Below are 12689 nucleotides of genomic sequence, written 5' to 3'. Positions count from 1 at the left end.
CGGGATGGGGCCCGAAACCATTCCCGAACCACCTCTGCTAGGTGGAACCTAACATTGTCCCACACAATGACATAGGTCAACTTCTTCACCTTGAAAGGCCTGCTCAATGTCAAATGAGGAACACAATGAGGTGTGCAGCATTGTAGGATCCAACACATCCTACCACACCATCTTCAGAGATGGCTGCGCACATGTCACATGTTAGCCAGTGAGTTTCCGCCCACGACCCAGTGTTTTGGCCAGGTTGGAGCTCGCTTGATCAACAAAGTTATTCTTGTGATGGTTCACAGCAGCATCACGCAACATCACCGTTCCAAAAATAGATTTTGGGGAGTTATTTCTACAGTATCGTCCCAATATGGTATTGTGAAGTAGCATGTGCATTAATAGTAACAGTAATACAGTATATAGTGCTGTACCTGAGTATACTCGGCCCGCAGTTGTTTCACTCGTTCGTTGTTTCTCTCAAGGTAAATGTGTTTCATAGATACCTGGTGCCTCTTTCCAAAGGCTGGCGATTGTTAGTCGGCTGATGGATGCCACATTGCCAAAGGTGTCGTTTGTTCTCTTCAATGGCCTGTTTTATTTAAGACAGACATAAGTCATTCCTGGCCGTCACCATTTCCACCAGTGCCCCACTCCTGCTGGTTGGTCAGCACACGGCCACCACCATGGGGTCTTCTGTCAATTCTGGGAGTACAGCGGGTAGAACAGAGTCTACTGGCAATAGATCACACTGGAAGAATACTGGAACATGATTTGTGCATTTACATGAATTACAATATGTAATTGACTGTAAATATAATGGTACAGCATAGTGCATATCCTGCAGACCAGATTTCTTGGTGAAATGTTCTCATGATCGTATTGACAGTTGATCTTCAGATTGGGGTGAACTAATCTGCCAGCTTCTGCCAGCTTCTGGTAAGGCCTCTGTTTACCACATGGTCAACGACGATGACACGGACTTCATTAAACACAACAGTTCCCTGACATCTGCCTCCGTCTTTCTGATGTCCACCTCTTTGATGGAGCCCATGCCCACCTCTCTGACCTCTTTGACAGGGCCCATGCCCATCTCTTTGACCTCTTTAATGGGGCCCATGCCCACAAATTGACCTATTTGACAGGGCCCATGCCCATCTCTTTGACCTCTTTGATGGGGCCCATGCCCACAAATTGACCTCTTTGACAGGGCCCATGCCCATCTCTCTGACCTCTTTGATGGGGCCCATGCCCATCTCTCTGACCTCTTTGATAGGGCCCATGCCCATCTCTTTGACCTCTTTGATGGGGCCCATGCCCACCTCTCTGACGGGCTCCGTGTCCACAAGCTCTTTGATTTCTTCCTCTCTCTTGCTGTCTGTCCTGCTCCATGTTGAAAGAAATTGCAAGTGTTCACACACACACCCTTTTATATGGTGACCATTGTGGTTACCACTATGTGAAACCAATTAGCAATAACGAGTAGACATTATGTTGTCATTACAGTTATCATGTATCATACATGTCATTTAGATGTTTATACTTTACCATTTTTTATTTAAAAAAATGTATTTTACCTTTATTTTACGAGGCAAGTCAGTTAAGAACAAATTCTTATTTTCAAACATATGTTTTATTTCTGTAGTTCTCAAAATCCATTTGTAGCAGACAAACCAGTTGAAAATCTATAGGTTTACCAAACGGTTAAGTGATTAACCATTAAGTGCAGTTGGATAAGTGACGGTCAAATATATTTAAACTAATGAGAAAATAATCATATGAAAAGTATTGTGAGCAGTGCATTGTGAAAGGCAATTACTTTATATGAAAGGTATTTCTAGATGAAACACTGATTCGGTTTGGTGGGAAAAAGTTACTGTGCGATTTTGTGCGTCAATTAAAATGTTCTTAACATTTAGAAAAAAACAGCCTTTTTGATGATCCGTTTTGAGTTTTGTACTATGAGTTGTGAAATTATACCACATACTTTTGAAAATAGTACAAAGGCGATATTAAAAAAAAGTGTACGTTTAAAATACCCTTATGTTGACGACAAATCCAATTAGTTTCACACGTCATCAGATACATTTTTGGGGGTTGAAATAATGTAGGAAAAAATTTGATTCAAACAGTTTTTGCCCAGTGGACTTCCCCCAACCCTTATTCTTAACTTAACACAATTGACCTATCCTGCTACACAAATTCACCTTTGCTTTTTTTTGTTCTTCCTCATAATTATCCTTTGTTGTTATGGCACACAAGCAACCTGGTCTCAGAGAAAGACGTATCCTATGTCCTCCAAAAACATATGATAAGTTACATCATCCAATTTGTATGCTATAGTACGCCTGGGTAAGAAGTATCACATCTAATTTTCTTTGTCACATGTGCCAAATACAACAGGTGTACACCTTACTGTGAAATTCTTACAAGGCTTAACCAAAAATGCTGACTTTTAGCAAAATAGTAAGTAACAAAATATTTGCAAAATAAAAACAATTATTATAATAATAATTATAAGTAACACAATAAATAACAATAACAAGGCTATAGACAGGGGGTACCGGTATGAACTATATGTACTATACAACACTATTCCATTCATAATGTATCCTAACGTTATGTAATATAGTATATAAAATGTAGTCCACAGATTTACGTACAGAATAATACGAATTGCCCGGAGACCACTTTGTTCTCTTTATCTCAAGAAATTCCAACCTCTTGTAATTGTAAACCAAGCAAAGGAGAGCAATTAGAATGTAATTACACAATAGTGAATGATTATGGGCACGATCAGTGCTCTGTTCATAAAATGGTGATTTCACTTTCTCTCTGGTGCCAAAAACAAAGCCCTTCAGCAGAGCAATGGGTTTATCTTAGATCTGTTCTGCAGCAAGAAAGCGTCACAACATTCAACACCTTGCGGCGTTGTGCTGCAGTTGTGTTTTATTGTGTTTTGTAATGTACTCTCCAAAAGTGTTTTAAATCGGTAAATAGCCAGCTGGGCAGTGTGCTGGACCAGTGACATAGTCAACACCAGAGCTAGTGTATTATGTTAGCTTAGCCAATAGCCAGCCACTAAGCCAGGTGATATGGAGTTTTGGGTCTGGTGGCTAAGCGCTAATGGCTCTTGTCTTATCTGTTCCCTGCAGTGTGTACGGCTGCCCCCTGGCCAAGAAGAGGAAAACACTGGACAGACAGCCTCAGGAAGCCCTGGAGGTGCTGGAGCCCTTACTGGAACCACTGGAGACAGACCCCAAGAGTGGACCCCTCATAACCCACATGGACAACTCCACTAGGGAGGAGAGCTACGAGACAGACGGAACAGTGGAGATGGATGACAGAGAGGAGGAGGTGGAGGAGGGAGTAGAGGATGGGGGAGATGAGGAAGAGGAGGTAGAGGAGGAGGAAGAGGAGGGATACTTGGAGGACAATGAGGAACAGATGGAGCAGGAAGAAGGAGAGGTGGAGAGAGGGGAGGGAGAGGCGGAGGAGGTAGAGGTGGAACAAGAGGAAGAGGAGGGCAGAGTACAAGAGGAGGAAGAAGAGGAGGAGGAGTATGAGGAGGAGTATGAGGAGCAGAGTCATGGCCAAGGTGAGACGTAATTTATTTAACCCTTTAATACACCAAGACATATTAGAATGTTTTTTCAAAGTACTGTAAACGTCTGAGTTGCTATGGTCTATGTTGCCGAACGGTTAGTCTTGAATATACAGCATGCTGTATATGCAGTATAGTAAGGCAACAAAGGCATGCAATGATACTTTTGTCTGTATACTGGGAATTGAAATGTGATACAATTCTACATAACAAAATACAAACTAAATCCCAAGCCTGTCCCAGAACTTAGAATATATTATTCTGTTCACATTCCTTTGATCTTTGTTTGTTTCATCCGCTTGACTGGTTTATTTATTTGTTTGTTTGAGCGTTTGCTTTTCCTCCGACTTATGTGATGACTGAAGCTACCTGAAACAGAATTTGTAGTGCTAGATCAAACCTGGTTACCTGGAATAGAGAGATGGTTTGGCAGGGAAGGCAATTTTCTTCAGGAGCAGCTCAGTTCTGTCATTTGAGGTTTGTTTGGGCCATTTGCCATTACCTTCAGGGCTATCTCAGTCACAGGCTAAAAGCTGTGCTGGCGCTGTCTCTCACACACAGACCCTGTGAAAATGGCAGTTTGTCAATGGCTCCACAGGGGCTGGATGGGAACACCCTGTCTCCAAAACACCTCATTCCAGAGATAAATGCCCTGAAATAGAGGATCGGGCCTCAAAATGATGCAACGAAAGAAACTAAACCATCACTCGTGAATGTGTTTTTTTTTTGTTGATGTAATTTTCACGAGGCAGACAGTGTTTTCGGGACACGTGCTAAGTTTCACATGTACATTTTTCATAATTGTTTAAAAAAATAATGTTTTACCACTTCCAGCTACATCTGGTCTCCCCATCCAGGGACCGAGCCTGCTTAGGTTCAGAGGCAATCCAGCAGTAGGATGCAGGGTGCGATGTTGCTAGAATGAATGTGCCAAAAGTTGCAAATGGAAAAAAGGCAGCAAAAGCAGAGGCCAGGGTACCATAAACAAAAAGGGAAAATTCCAGAAAAGAAGGAGGCGTTTTACTTCTTTTCTTTGTTGTTTTGCGTCGATTTACAATGAATTTGCTCTCGCATGATTTCGTTTTGCTATGAATACTTTCGGGTGAGGATTCATTCGATAGAGGATTGGACCATATAATAACACATTCGTCTATTAAATGTCTCCCCGCCACAGAGAAATGCAAACACTCAAATCCACACTACACTATGGATGTAAGGACTATCCATGATATCAAAATGATATTTTCAACCATGTCTTTAGGCTGGAGCGTATTTGTTTACGTTTGCTTTCTTTACAAAGGTTGGAGTAAAACAAGCTTATATTTTGGGTTCTGATGTGGGGTACAAAAATTGAACTAAGCTCATGAGGCATTTATACGTTATATTCTACAAGAATCAATGAGTACATATCATTCATTTATAAGTGCAAGAATGGATATAGCAACAAATAATTGCCCCTTTAACAGGCATTGACCTTCATACAGCTTAACTCAAATGCAATTGGAATGGGATCTATTTACCTGCCCCAAAGAAATGTATTCTGTCCACTGTTCCGCGAATGTCCAGCAAAATCATTCACTTGTCTCGCATTTGGGCTTTTTAGATGAGGTCACCCTTAGTCCACCGGTGGAAACATGGCTACAGCGCCATGTCAACACCATCTTTTCACATGTGAGGAGAATGACATTATTTCAACCTCACATGTGAATCTACAATTCCCACGTGCGAAAGTGAGATTTTCAATGGTGGAGTTGTCTTTCATGTGATCCTGCAAATGAGATTTTCACATGGGATTGATTTCCAGATGTGAACTTGCAATCCGCGTGAGGTTTTCGCTCGTGCAGTTTGGTTTAGATGTGAAACGACAACTGTGATTTTCACATGTTATTCTCCTCACATGTGAAGAAGTGGTGTTAACATGTAAACTCAAAATGTGAAACATGCGAAAATGCAATTTTAAAATGCAAATTTCACATGTGAAACTGCAAATGTGAAGTTTATTTCGTAAGGGTGCATGTATTTGCATGAGAAAACCTCCTATACCTTTGCTGATAAGCATGAATAAGTTGTGCTAGATATACAGTAAAATATTCTATTTAAAATGACCTGCAACATACCAATTGAACACAGAATATATATCTATAAATTATATATAAAAAACACAGTAGCCTGCGTCTGCTTTCGAGACTGTCTGGGACGTGAGAGGTTCTCCCCCATGTGTGGTCCCTACCCTGACGTGCCAAAACACCACATTTGGCAGGTTTCTCTACAACTCATTCTGCCTCTCACCCCCCCGTACCCCAGATCCTTCCTGACAGAGCCCTCAAGTCCAATTAAGACTGGAGCTCTGAGAGATGCAGTACATTGTGCTAGCTTCCTCCCTAAAAGTGTTATTATGTCAGCCTCCCTCCTCTGTCTCTCTGTTGGGCATGAGAGTCCACAGTCAAAGAGATGGTCTTTGTTTCCCTTCTTGGCCCAAGGAGCAGAATTAAATAAATTCCACTGGGTGTAAAAGCGCTGGCCTAATTAAACTGGGTGAATATTTAGGATTCTCTCCATCGTCCTAAACCACAGTGCCATCTTTAGATAGGAGGACGAAATGACACTTTTTTTCCTTCTCCTTTTTCTTGACTTCTCAGAAATGTGGATGAGTCTCTCCACATGCACCACTATCATTTCCCCCATATCCTCCAAAACAGAAGTGGCAGCAGGGCAGATTCCAATCTGTAATGGAGGTGGTATTGTTATGGCTGCTCTGTGTTTCTCAATAGATATATGCACACTGCTGCACGCTGCATTGTTAATCCAAGCCAATATGGAGCAGTGCAATCTCTCAGTTCTCCTTTCAATCTGTTTCGCTTCCCTTTCCCCTTTGTGTACCTTGATTGCTCTTCAAATTGCTTTCCTGAGCCATGTTTGAAACCATCAAAAATTAAACCTCTGGCAGCCAGGGTATGGGTAGGTTACTGTGAGAAAGCGTCCCCCTGTCAAAATATGTGCCTGGTCAGTCGTGACTCCCCGGTCCAGAACCCTCACCTCAACACACTAGATGTTGTGTTGCTCTCATTAGATTGGGAAGTGTGTGTGTGTGTGTGTGTGTGTGTGTGTGTGTGTGTGTGTGTGTGTGTGTGTGTGTGTGTGTGTGTGTGTGTGTGTGTGTGTGTGTGTGTGTGTGTGTGTGTGTGTGTGTGTGTGTGTGTGTGTGTGTGTGTGTGTGTGTGTGTGTGTGTGTGTGTGTGTGTGTGTTGCAGTATATATCGATGTGTTGTATGTGTGTGTGTGTCTAGGTGTACTGTTTGTGTACATGTACTGTATGTAAAGTATACATACATGTTTGTATGTTTGCGCATGCATGTATACAGGAACTTAGAGGCTTTCATGCTTCATGTTTACGCCTTTGGTCTCTATCTTATGGTATTGTTCCCGTTCACACACACATGTTCACACACACAATACGTCGTTGAAACCTGGCAGGTGATTTGTCAGGTGATTTTCTGCCTCCATCCAGAAATCAAATTTAATTTAATATTTCTGTGTAAGCTTCTGTTTTTTTTCTCTGCAGGAATGTAAGTGCCAAGCGTGTGGCGGGTTGGGAGTGAGTGATGCGATGCGCTCTTGACGGTTCACGGGCTGGAGGGAATGTGAGAGGGCCAATTGGAAGTGCTCTAGAGTGGCTGCTTCACATTACTGGCAGGAGAGGCTCAGTAACCTTTAGGAGCCTGTCTTGCAGAATCAATTAGCCAGTGAGAAGCATTCTAAAGATCCTGTTGATTGGACAAAAAGGGCCTTTCTGGAATAGCGAGCATAGAGGGAGAATGTATGCATTTGTTTATTTCGTCAACATAATGGCACACTACATGAGACAATCAATGTATAACATAAAGCATGAGCTGATTCCAGTTTGAAGGACTTTTGCTCCACTACAAAATCTGGTGAAATGAAAAACGTGTTGCTTTATGGCAGTTACTTAGCCATCGACTGGGAGCAGCAATGTGCTTGTTGTTGTGACCCAAAGGATCCAGTTTACCTGGATGTGGTGTACTTTCATTTCGGGAATGTACATCCAAAGCATCTCTATGGAAATTTCCAAACCACTTTATCCCACATCCTGTGCTGATTCACAATTCAGTTATAGGCTGCTGTTAAGACTCTGAAAGTACATTACTGAGAAACGCAAAGAGTTCCTTATCCAATTTAAACAGACCAAGACCAGAAATCTGATTAACCCATTAAATAGAATGAGCAAAATGAGATTACGATGCATTTGTTTTTCTTTTTTTCCCCGTACAGAGCACGATCAGATGAATGGCGGCGGTGGCGGTGGCGGTGGCAGCCATCCTAAATCCGGTCTGACGGGGGAGAAGGACGACAACAACAACGATGAGTATGAGAACTATGATGAGCTGGTGGCCAAGTCTCTGCTCAACCTAGGGAAGATAGCAGAGGACGCGGCCTACCGCGCCATGACCGAGTCTGAGATGAACAGCAACTCCTCCAACAGTGCTGAGGAAGAAGAGGAAGAAGAGGAGGAGGAGGAGGAAGAAGAGGAGGAGGAAGAAGAAGAGGATGAGGAGGGTGGGGAGGGCATTCAGAGGAAGGGTGAGTTGACCCTGGATGTCGACAGTGATGTAGTGAGGGAAACGGTGGACTCTCTGAAGCTGCTGGCCCAGGGACACGGGGCTATGCTCTCTGACAACATGGAGGGAGGAGACTATGAGGACGGGATTGGGGAGAACGGGGAAGCGAACCGTAATGGAGGGACTGGAGGTGGTAACGGTCAGGGTAAAGCCTCTAATGGACTGCAGGAGAGTGATGAGGAGGTGTGTCTAAGCAGCCTAGAGTGTCTGAGGAACCAATGCTTTGACCTGGCCCGCAAACTGAGCGAGACGCAGCCGACTGACCGCTCGGGCACAGGGCTCCCGCAGCAGAACCACCCTGGCGGAGGGGACACCCAGGGTCTGCATCCCCATCCGTACCAGCCTGGGTACGGGGACCTCCAGCAGAGCCAGGAGGAGAGGCGCACCCTGGAGAGGAACTACTCCGACATGGTCAACCTGATGAAGCTGGAGGAGCAGCTGAGCCCGCGCTCCAAGGCCTTTTCCAGCTGCGCTCAGGATGACCGCTACCACAACCACATCCACGACCGGGATGAGGACACGCGGTCAGTGACGTCGGACCGTTCAGAGGAGGTGTTCGACATGACCAAGGGGAACCTGTCTCTGCTGGAGAAGGCGATCGCGCTTGAGTCTGAGAGGGCCAAGGCCATGAGAGACAAGATGGCTGCCGAGGCGGCTCGGAGGGACGGGGTGAGGTATCATCATCACCATGGAGACCATCATGGGGAGCACCAATCGCGGCATGGCTACGGAGAGGAGCGCAAGGCCCGCCTCCATGATGGGATGAAGAAGCCCTACTACCATAAAAGTATGTATATCTGGCCAGAATGATTTGCACTTCGGTAGTGGTTGTGGGGAAAATCACTGGGGAAGCCAAGCCAGGATTATTTTATTTTTTTACAACCTATGTGTTGTGATAATTTGGTTGTTTGTTCTGTAACCTGTTAGTTCATATGCCTTCCACGCTGATACATAAGTATGTGGACACCCCTTCAAATTAGTGGATTTGGCTATTTCAGCCACACTCGTTGCTGGCAGGTGTATAAAATCGAGGACACAGCCATGCAATCTCTAAAGACAAACATTGTCAGTAGTCAGTTTGTGACATTTCTGCCTTGTTAGAGCTGCCCCAGTCAACTGCAAGTGCTGTTATTGTAAAGTGGAAAGATCTTGGATCAACAACGGCTCAGCCGGGAAGTGGTAGGCTACACAAGCTCACAGAATGGGACCGCTGAGTGCTGAAGTGTGTAAAAATCGCATGTTGCAACACTCACTACCGAGTTCAAACTGTCTCTGGAAGCAATGACGTCTGGAAGAAGTGGTCAAGCAGCCATAGCCGAGCAGCCGCACCAAGCCGTAGATCACCATGCGCAATGCAAAGCGTCGGCTAGAGTGGTGAAAAGCTAGCCCCCATTGGACTCTGGAGCAGTGGAAACAAGTTCTCTGGAGTGATGAATCATAGTTCACCATATGGCAGTCTGACGGACGAATCTGGCTTTGGCAGATGCCAGGAGAACGCTATCTGCCCGAATGCATAGTGCCAACTGTAAAGTTTGGTGGAGGAGGGATAATGGTCTAGAGGCTGTTTTTCATGGTTCGGGCTAGGCCCCTTAATTCCCTTGAAGGGAAATCTTAACGCTACATCATACAATGACATGCTAGACAATTTTGTGCTTCCTACTTTGTGGCAACAGTTTGGGGAAGGCCGTTTCCTGTATCAGCATGACATTTACATTTACATTTAATGACAATGCACCCTTGCACAAAGCAAGCTCCATACAGAAATGCTTTGTTGATATCGGTGTGGAATGACTTGACTGGCATGCACAGAGCCCTGACCTCAACTCCTGACCTCAACCCATCAAACACCTTTGGGATGAATTGGAATGCTGACTGCGAGCCAGGCTGAATCGCCTAACATTAGTGCCTGACGTCACTAACCCTCTTGTGGCTGAATGGAAGCGAGTCCACGTAGAAATGTTCCAACATCTAGTAGAAAGTCTTCTCATAAGAGTGGAGGCTGTTATAGCAGCATAGATGGGACCAACTCCATATTAATGCCCATGATTTTGGAATAAGATGTTTGACGAACAGGTGTCCACATACTTTTGGTAATGTAGTGTATATAGGCCTAAGGCCAAGACAATTAGAAGGCCCAGTGGCAGAATAAATACAACCACACCTTTTCTTCATCACAAAACCGGAGAGTAACCTCCGTCCTGTAAAGTCCACAAAGCATATTGCATGTGACAAACAGTTAAATGACCTAAAGCATGGTCAAGCAAGTTAATGTTTCCAACATTTTCGTACTACGAAACAACTATTGATTTAGAACCATGGAGAGTTTCTGCAAGTTGTAGAGAAAACAGGAGCTACCTCCACTATTGCAGCTCCATTTGAACATCAACATTTCAAAATGATTGGATCAGAATCACCCTTGTAATCATTGGCCAGTACGGAGAATTAAGTAAAACTCCAAATCCATATCTCCATTCATAGCAAATTTAGGAAAGGGACAATTTTAGTTAGCTAGTAGCTAGCCACCGAAGGACAACGACGCAACGAGATGCGACTTGCACGTTCTTTCTGTCAAGAATGTTTTGCTTTTTATGTGATGTGATTGGTGAGAAGCCAAGTCCAAACTAGCTTCCCTTGAAATGTTTTTGTTGGTACACCAGAACCATTCACAGCTGAGTTCACTCAGTTTAGCTCAACGCTGATTGGCTATTATTTTAACCTTCTTTATCAAGGGAGGCCAAATGCTCGCTGGCCTCCCGTGCATTCAATGCTATTTGCGGAAACAATATCCTACTGTTTTTGACCAGAGAGCATCACATACAGAAGGGTGCTATTTACGGTGAGATACATTCAGCCTCTTGCAAATTGAAGGAAAACTATGAAACACAGAGAGACTCAAGACACATTACTTTATGTCTTTTTTGGGGGGGGTTGTACATTTTTGGGGGGATGCATGGCTTCCATTGGCATCCAATAATACATGCCACTGTTATATTTATAACGAGGACCCAAAGATACTTTGGGTATGCTGCCACAACAGTAGCCATTTGACTACACCACACTACCTCTCTCGCCTTGCTGAGGTGAGTGAACAGTACCTGTACTGTGCCTTTGGAAAGTATTCAGGCTCATTGGCTTTTTCCACATTTTGTTACATTACAGCCTTATTCTAAAATGGATTAAATAAAATGTTTGGTTGTATTTTAGCAAATGTACTAAACATCTACATAAGTATTCAGACCCTTTGCTATGAAACTCAATATTGAGCTCAGGTGCATCCTGTTTCCATTGATCATCCTTGAGATGTTTCTACAACTTGATCTGTGGTAAATTCAATTGATGATTTAGAAAGGCACATACCTGTGTATATGAGATCCCACAATTGATAGTGCATGTCAGAGCAAAAACCATGCCATGAAGTCGAAGGAATTGTCCATAGAGCTTCGAGACAAGATTGTGTCAAGGCACAGATCTTGGGAAGGGTACCAAAACATGTCTGCAGAATTGAAGATCCCCCAAGAACACAGTAGCCTCCATCATTCTTAAATGGAAGACGTTTGGAATTACCAAGGCTCTTCCAAGAGCTGGCCACCTGGCCAAATTGAGCAATTGGTGGAGAAGGGCCTTGATCATGGAGGTGACCAAGAACCCAATGGTCACTCTGATAGAGCTCTAGAGTTCCTCTGTGTAGTTTGCAGAAACTTCCAGAAGGACAAGCATCTCTGCAGCACTCCATCAATCAGGCCTTTATGGTAGACTGAAGCCACTCCTCAGTAAAAGGCTCATGACAGCACACTTGGAGTTTGTGAAAAGGCACCTAAAGACTCTCAGACCATGAGAATCAAGATTCTCTGGTCTGATTAAACCAAGATTGAACTGTTTGGCCTAAATGCCAAGCGTCACGTCTGGAGGAAACCTGGCACCATCCCTACAGTAAAGCATGGGGGTGGCAGCATTATGCTCTCGGGATGTTTTTCAGAAGCAGGGACTGGGAGACTAGTCAGGATCGAGGCAAAGATGAATGGAGCAAAGTACAGAGAGAGCCTTGATGAAAGCCTGCGCCAGAGTGCTCAGGACCTCAGACTGGGGTGATGGTTCACCTTCCAACAGTACAACGACCCTAAGCACACAGCCAAGTCAACGCAGGAGTGGCTTTGGGACAAGTCTCTGAATGTCCTTGAGTGGCCCAGCCACAGCCCAGACTAGAAACCAATCGAACATCTCTGGAGAGACCTGAAAACGCTGCTCATCCAACATCACAGAGCTTAAAAGAGGATCTGCAGAGAAGAATGGGACAAACTCCCTACATACAGGTGTGCCAAGCTTGTAGCGTCATACCCAAGAAGACTCGATGTTGTAATCGCTGCCAAAGGTGCTTCAATAAAGTACTGAGTAAATGGTCTGAATACTTATGTAATACTTATGTGATAAATGTGCAAAAACAAAATCGAAAAACTATTTTTTTG

At 44.0% G+C, this 12689-nt stretch overlaps 1 protein-coding gene across 6 annotated transcripts in view; it reads left to right on the top strand.

Moving 5' to 3' along the window:
• The window catches only part of LOC124046335 (myelin transcription factor 1-like protein), a 130471-nt gene that overhangs the window by 76913 nt on the left and 40869 nt on the right, over positions 1–12689 (top strand). For all 6 annotated transcript variants that reach the window (XR_006840993.1, XM_046366603.1, XM_046366604.1 and 3 more), the window contains exons 6-7: positions 3141–3583; positions 7880–9013. Coding sequence is in view for 5 of the 6 variants with exons in the window: in XM_046366603.1 (XP_046222559.1) it covers positions 3141–3583; positions 7880–9013 (1577 nt within the window). In the remaining variant the exon portion in view is untranslated. The remainder of the gene's footprint in view (positions 1–3140; positions 3584–7879; positions 9014–12689) is intronic.

Source organism: Oncorhynchus gorbuscha, linkage group LG10 (assembly GCF_021184085.1).
Source record: "Oncorhynchus gorbuscha isolate QuinsamMale2020 ecotype Even-year linkage group LG10, OgorEven_v1.0, whole genome shotgun sequence".
NCBI lineage: Eukaryota > Metazoa > Chordata > Actinopteri > Salmoniformes > Salmonidae > Oncorhynchus > Oncorhynchus gorbuscha.
The sequence above is the reverse complement of the archived record's forward strand: the minus strand, read 5'-3'. Positions and strand labels throughout refer to the sequence as shown.